Source organism: Capsicum annuum, chromosome 11 (genome assembly GCF_002878395.1).
Source record: "Capsicum annuum cultivar UCD-10X-F1 chromosome 11, UCD10Xv1.1, whole genome shotgun sequence".
NCBI classification, from domain to species: Eukaryota; Viridiplantae; Streptophyta; class Magnoliopsida; order Solanales; family Solanaceae; genus Capsicum; species Capsicum annuum.
The window spans coordinates 69,848,518-69,855,755 of NC_061121.1; the positions used below are offsets into that span (position 1 = coordinate 69,848,518).

The 7,238-nt window shown below is 35.8% G+C and overlaps 1 protein-coding gene across 1 annotated transcript in view; it reads left to right on the forward strand.

The window, feature by feature from the left end:
- The first annotated feature begins 1,264 nt into the window (after positions 1 to 1,264).
- LOC107846400 (proline iminopeptidase-like) overlaps positions 1,265 to 7,238 on the forward strand; it is a 59,864-nt gene continuing 53,890 nt past the window's right edge. Inside the window, exon 1 of the mRNA XM_047400145.1 lies at positions 1,265 to 1,448. Coding sequence (XP_047256101.1) covers positions 1,265 to 1,448 — 184 coding nt within the window. The remainder of the gene's footprint in view (positions 1,449 to 7,238) is intronic.

Sequence of the window (7,238 nt, forward strand, 5' to 3'; positions counted from 1 at the left end):
TTTTGAGATAAGGGCCAAGGGTCTAACCTAGACAATTAAACTCGACGTAATGGAATCAGTGTCAGAAATACTATAGAGATAACAACCACAATAAGTTTGGGTATAGAGATAGGAGTAGGGATCATAACGGTGATTGGAGAAGAAAAGATGACTATACCAATATGAGTGGCCTTTATTTTCTATTTAGGAATCGTGATGCGGGTTCGACCAATTTGAGAATAGTGGAAATGATTAAATAGATTACAAAAAAGGTAGAGATAATGAAAGACTACCTTAAAGAGATTAAGGCAGATATTTTGGGGATAAATAAAAATATTGAATCATATGTTATCACTATCAAGAAACTTGAGCAATAATTTGGCCAAATCTTCATATCATTAAATCAGCATCAACAATGTACACTCCCAAGAAACACCATCTAAAATCCAAAGAATGATAGTCATTACTTGGCTATTACTACTCGGAGTGGTAAGATAACTACTGAACCTCCTACGCTTATGATTGTGGATGATATAGTAGATCAGGTGATTATAGTTGATGAGAAAGTTGTTGACTCTAAATAAGTTATGATTAATGAAAATGAACCTGAAAAAACTTGAGTTGATAATATGAGGCCAAGGCAAGAAAGGGTAAGGGAATGAGGTCCCGCAATTATTGACTCCCATTCTATGACCTCTTTCTCTATTTTTGAAAAGACTGAAAAAGAAAGTCAAAGAGGAAAAGTATTAATAGATCATTTCTATGCTGAAGGAGTTGACGATGAATATCCCTCTTTTGAGGCACTTTAACAAATACTAGGTTACACGAATTTTATTAGGATTTGATGACTAAGAAGTGGATGGTGAGTTTTGAACCTGTGGACAAGGTGCACCATTGTAGTTAAATAATCTCTAGATTTTAGGTTAAGAAAATCTATTGCGTGTTTCAATTTTATGCAGGCTTTCTGTGATTTTGGTGCTAGCATTAAATTTATACCACTAGTAGTTTACAAATAATCAGTGTTGGTGTCACCCAAACCAACATTGATGAGACTTCTCATGGAAAATTACACGATTAAAAAACTAGTGGAAATCTTGTATGATATTTTAGTGAGGGTTGCATCTTTTATATTTCTAACTATTTTTGTCATCTTTCACTGTGAGGTTGACTTTGAGGTTCCCATTATCTTTGAAAGTCCTTTTCTTATGACTAGATACGGATTGGTTGATATAGAAACTAGGAAAATAAAATTTTAATTGAATTACGAATATGTTACCTTTAATATATGCCATTCCATGAAGCAAAGGACATGTGTGTGATCTCTGTAATAGATACAATCAACGATGATGATTTGACAACTCATATTGAGGAGAGACTTGGTGTTAAGGACCTTAAAGCAGTTATTATGAATTTTGAGGATAATGGCATTGATGAATACGATGAGTTAGTGAGTGCACCTGAGTGTAAAGGTTCATACAATTATACACCAAAGAAGTTAGATCTTGACTTGAAGAACAAAGTGACCCTACCAGATCAACCTTCTATTATGGGGCCTCCTATTTTGGATCTCAAAGATCTTCCATCTCATCTTTATTATATAATTTTGGGAGCCAACAATAAGTTACCAGTTATTATTACAATTGATTTGGTAGATTGGCAATTTGAAGCTCTAGTTTTCATACTCAAAAGGTTTAGAGGACTGTTGAGTGGTCCATTGCTAATATCATTGGAAGTTTGTCTAGAATTTGCCTACACAAAATCCATCTTGAGTCGGATTGTATGCCTGGTATTAAGAATCAATAGAGTTTGAATTTTTCTATGCAAGAGGTGGTGAATAAAAAAATTATCAAGTGGTTAGATACGGGTGTGGTTTATCAAATTTCAAATAGTAAGTGGGTAAGCTCGATCCAATGTGTTCTGAAGAAAGGTGCAATCACTATGGTTCCAAACAAAAGGAATGTTCTTATTTTAATTCAGACAGTTTTGGGTTAGTGTGTGCATATTGACTATAAGAAGTTAAGCTCTTGGAATGAAAAGAACTATTTTTTGATGTCTTTCATGGATTAGATGTTAGACTAACTTGTTGGTAGAGGTTGGTATTGCTTTTTTGATGGTTACTCGAGTTATAATTAGATTTCTAATACTTTTAAGAATCTAGAGAAGACCACTTTCCCTTGCCCATATAGGACATTCGTGTTCTAGAGGATGCCTTTTGGTTTGTGTAATAAATTGGCAACTTTTTCAAGTTGCATAATGGTAATTCTTTCTGACATAATTGATGACACTATTATGGTATATGTGGATGAAATCTCAATTTTTGGTGACTCATTCTATTAGTTTTTGGCACATCTTGCAATGTTCTAAGGTGATGCAAGAAATGTAACTTGGCTATAAATTGGAAGAAGTGTAACTTCATGGTTAAAAAAGGAATAGAGCTTGTCACAAGATTTCAAATAAAGGGATTGAAGTCATCAAGGCAAAGATTGGGGTGATTGAAAAGTTATCTCCACCAATTTCCCTAAAGTTATCCATAGCATTTTGGGGCATGTAGGTTTCTATAGAATATTTGTTAAGGATTTCTCTAAGATTGCCAATCCTTTGTGTAAGATGTTGAAGAAGGAAGTGAAATTTGTGTTTGATGATACATGCCTAAAAATATTTTAGTGATTGAAAGAGAAGTTGATTTCAACCTCTATTATTGTCTCTCCTAATTGGTCTATGTTGTTTGAGGTTAGGTGTGATGCTAGTGGTGTAGGACTAGGTGCAATACTAGGTCAAAGGCAAGAGAAGATCTTACATCCCATCTATTATTCTAGCAAAGCACTTAACCCTGCCCAAAAAGTTATAGTATGACTGAATAAGAGTTGTCTGCTGTGGTGTTTGCATTTTAGAAATTTTAGTCTAGTTGTTTTACACAAAGGTTATTGTGCATACTGACCATATGGCTATTAGGTACCTTATGGCTAATAAGTATGCAAAGTCATAGTTAATTTGTCAGGTATTGTTAATATAGGAATTTGACTTTGAGGCAAGGGATTGAAAGAGAACTGAGAATCTAGTGGTTGACCACTTATCATGCCGAGAAGAAGTGGTTATACTGAAGCTAAAAGATGAGCTAAAATTGATGACACTTTTTCAGATGAACAGGTATTAGTCGCATGACAAGATTTTATTCCATGGTTCATTGATTTTGTAAATTATTTATTGAGTGATGTGGTTCTTAAAGACCTGCCATTGCAACAACGTCAGAAATTTATGTATGATATAAGGAAGTACTTTTAGGACAGGCCCTATTTGTTCTAAAGTTGTGCCGATGAAGTAGTGCAAAAATTTGTTAATAAAGTTGAAATGATGAGCATCTTAGAGGTATGTCATTCCTCTCCGATTGAGAGTCATTATACTGATGCACAAACTGTACTAAAATCTTTCATTGTGGATACTATGGCCCACCATTTACAAAAATGACACGACTATGTCAAGGTATGTGACCAGTGCCAAAGGCAAGGAAACATCTTGCGAAGGCAAGAGCTTCCAATGAACACTATTCTAGAGCTTGAGTTATTTGAGGTATGGGGGCATTGACTTCATACGCTCTTTTGTGAGTTCATATAGCATGAATTATATCTTAGTGGTTGTTGGCTATGTTTTAAAATGGGTAGAGGTATTTGTGCTTCCAAACAATAAAGAAAAGAGCGTCATAACTTTCTTACCGAATATATGTTCCAAATTTAGGACTCCTAGGGTTTATCATTAGTGACAGAGGCTTGTATTTTTGCAATTGTCTATTCAAAGCTTTACTCGAGAAATATGGTGAAGAGCATAAGGTTGCAATTCCTTATCATCCTCAGACAAACGAGCAGGCTAAGGTCTCTAATTGTGAGATTAATTCCATCTTAGCAAAGATTATGAATGCCAATTAGAAGGATTGTGCAAGAAAGTTAGATGATGCACTATGGGCCTATGGGACAATTTTCAACACCCCTATTAGCATGTCTTCATATCAATTCATGTATGGTAAGGACTGCTACTTGTCTATTGAGATTGAGCATAATGCATTGTGGGCTTCGAATAAGCTAAATTTTGAGTTGAATTATGTTTCCAAATTGAGGCTAGAGTAACTAAATAAAATGGATGAATTTTGTCTCTACGCCTATGAGCGATCAACTTTGTACAAGGAGAGAATTAAGCTATACCATGATCACAAGATCGAGAAAATAGAATTTATTATGGGCGATATGGTATTGTTTTTTGTGTCAAAGCTTAAGTTATTTCTTGGTAAGTTGAACTCAATGTGTAGAGGGTTGTATATAGTGTTCCCCGATGGTGTAATTGAGTTGAAAAATAAGGAGGTCTAAAGGTTTAAAGTGAATGGCCAATGGCTGAAACACTATCTCGGGTCTATAGAGAAAGTAAAGGTAGTACGTGATGTGGATTTAGTTGTGGATTTAGATGGTGTTTGAGGTGTCTACCACACCCAAGCCATTCCATGATGTTAAATTAGGCAGTTCATGAGAGGCAACCCAAAGTCTTGTTGGTGAATTCTAGGTACCAACTTAGCCACATCATGCCGCCATGTTAAATCAAGTGCTTTTTGGGAGGCAACCCATTATTTTCTAGGGTAATGTGTGTTACGTGTGTGGGATTATGTAGGAAATATATTGTAGAATTGGACCCAACATTAAACCCATGAAAGGATTACACGACCATGGGGAGATCCCATGATTGTGTTTTAATCATTTACAATCCACTAAAGTCTTACAGGATGAAATTTAGGAGTTATCCTACAATTAGTCATCATGATTTTACCGAGATGTCATGATCATGGTGCCAATCATCTGACCAAACTCTTGAAAACCAACAATCATGAAATTGAACCTATGACTTTAAGGAATGATCATGGTTACATATCACAATCATCCTCAAGGCTTGTGGGTTTTAGGTAGGTTCTTTCAAATCTCTCCGTACAAGTAGAAGTCATGGCCATGGTTTGTTTCCATAGTCATTAGACTGAGTCCCTATTGGGCTTGTCTTCTTAATGATAACTTAAACCCAACCAATCTGACTCGAAATATAAACTGTTAAACCCTGTATTAAAGACTCGAATTGTCCGATTAATCATTTACCAATAGTTTCCCCAACATTCTTCACCTTCAATTAATCAAAAACACAAAAATCAAGTATGACAACCTTACCTGTAATTCGTGTGTTCAATCTACTCCTCAAGATTCAAACTCAGTCACTCATCTCGTGCTTCAAATCAAAAAGTAAATTTATTAGTATTGCTATTATATCCATCAAAAGCTTCATTTATGAGGAAAAATTGGGTTCATGAGGGAAAATAGCTATGAGGTTACTAAATACTCGTGGATATGCATTTTTTAAATAGGTAATAATAATGGGAAGTGTTGAGTACCCAATATTGATAATAATTGTTTGATGACAGTCAAGAATAAGGGCCAATGAACATGTCTAGAAAGTGCTAAATTTTAGTGTATTACACAACACAACACATGATTGTGGAATCTACATACAATGATAGGTTGGATCTTTGTGGGGTTTCGGAGTCCAATGTATAAGAGAACATTCCACGACCATCCTATCTTGGTACAATCATGGTATGTGATCGTCTGATGTGACATGCTCTCAGTAAATTAAGTGTGTTCCTATAATAAAAAGGTATGATCGTACTTTCATTGTATGATAGTAGTAAAAGATCGTCCAAAGTGATGATTCCCCAATACTTTTGGGGAATCCTTCCTATAATAGGAAGGTACAGTCGTACCTTCATTGAGCTATCATAGGAAGGGTCATCTTAGTAAATTTCTACAACTATTTCTTACACTTAAAAATTGAGACTAACTTTTTAGATGTAGATACAATGGCACCAAAAACACAGAACAAGTTGAAGAAGGACATCTCCAAGAAGAAAGCACCCAAAGACACACCCCTAACCTCAGAGAGTGAGTCAAACAACTCTAGTGGTACCGAGGTGGTGTATCCTTCTATCCCTTTGGATGAACAACACTTTTTAGACCACTAGAGTTTTATTTAAGAAAATTGAGCAGGAGAAGGATACAATATCTACTACCTTGGTAGAAGCTACTACCCCCATCCACCTTCCAAGTCTAAAGAGGGAGGGCAACATACACAATAATATAGGGATGAGTAGGATGAGGAAATGATTTCCTCACAGGAGGAATAATCCAACCCCAAATCCTTTGAGGGTGTTGCTGCTACCCCACTTTAAAGGGGTTTTGATCTAAGGTGTTGGATAGTCCTAAAATTTCAGGACTACTACATTGATGGAGTCTCATTAATTGACAGAGTCAACAAAAAAAGGAACATACATGAAGAGTCTCAAATTTTGCTAGTGTCCCTACATAAAATCTTAAAGTTGGTGCAGAGGTTTGAGAAGTATGAGTTACGGTAGATGACTAGACTTCTCATAACCTATGGGTCGAAGTCAGTGAAGGAGTTTTACACCAACTATACAGAAATGATAAATAACATAACCTCCTCGAGTAAAGATAAGGATATTATTTTGAGATTAACGATTTAAAGTAGGTAAGAAAATTGACTATGGATGACAAAGTGATGCACTACAGGCGGTTGGCAGACCATATTGTAGAACATGAAAACATAACCTAAAATTTGTTACCAAGGATTGATGGTCAATTGTGAGGCACCATATCGCACCCACACAAAATTATAAAACCTTAGGTGCGACTTATGTAGGACTGGTCTTCCTTTTAGATGAACTAGTGTTGAATAGCCATGGACATTACGGAGGATATTAGAGACAGTGTGCTACGGCTCAACACCACATTACCATTTCCATGCCTCTTTATTCAGATGTTAAGGAATTTAGTTTCTCGACCATAAATAAGTGGATAAGTTTATCCAATCTATGAATATTGAAGACTTAGATTTAATCAAGGATTTGACTAACTCGAAAGCTCCAGATTATTTAGATACCTAATGCAATGAAGGGTGCCCCATCTAATGAGATCCTAATTTCTGAAGCTAGTGCTACTTCATCCTCTTCACAGTCAGCCATAGCACCCTTAGGTGCCCATACACATGCTTCTGCCCGATACACATTGATATTGAGTACCTAGCTGGAGCAAATATTAAGGACGCAAATATTGTATGATGCCAAAAATCAGAAAGTTTGGTGTAGGGGTAAAGCCCTCCATGGCTAATAAGATCAAAAAAGTTGTATGTAGGGCTAGGAATATTTTGGTTCAAATCGAAAAATC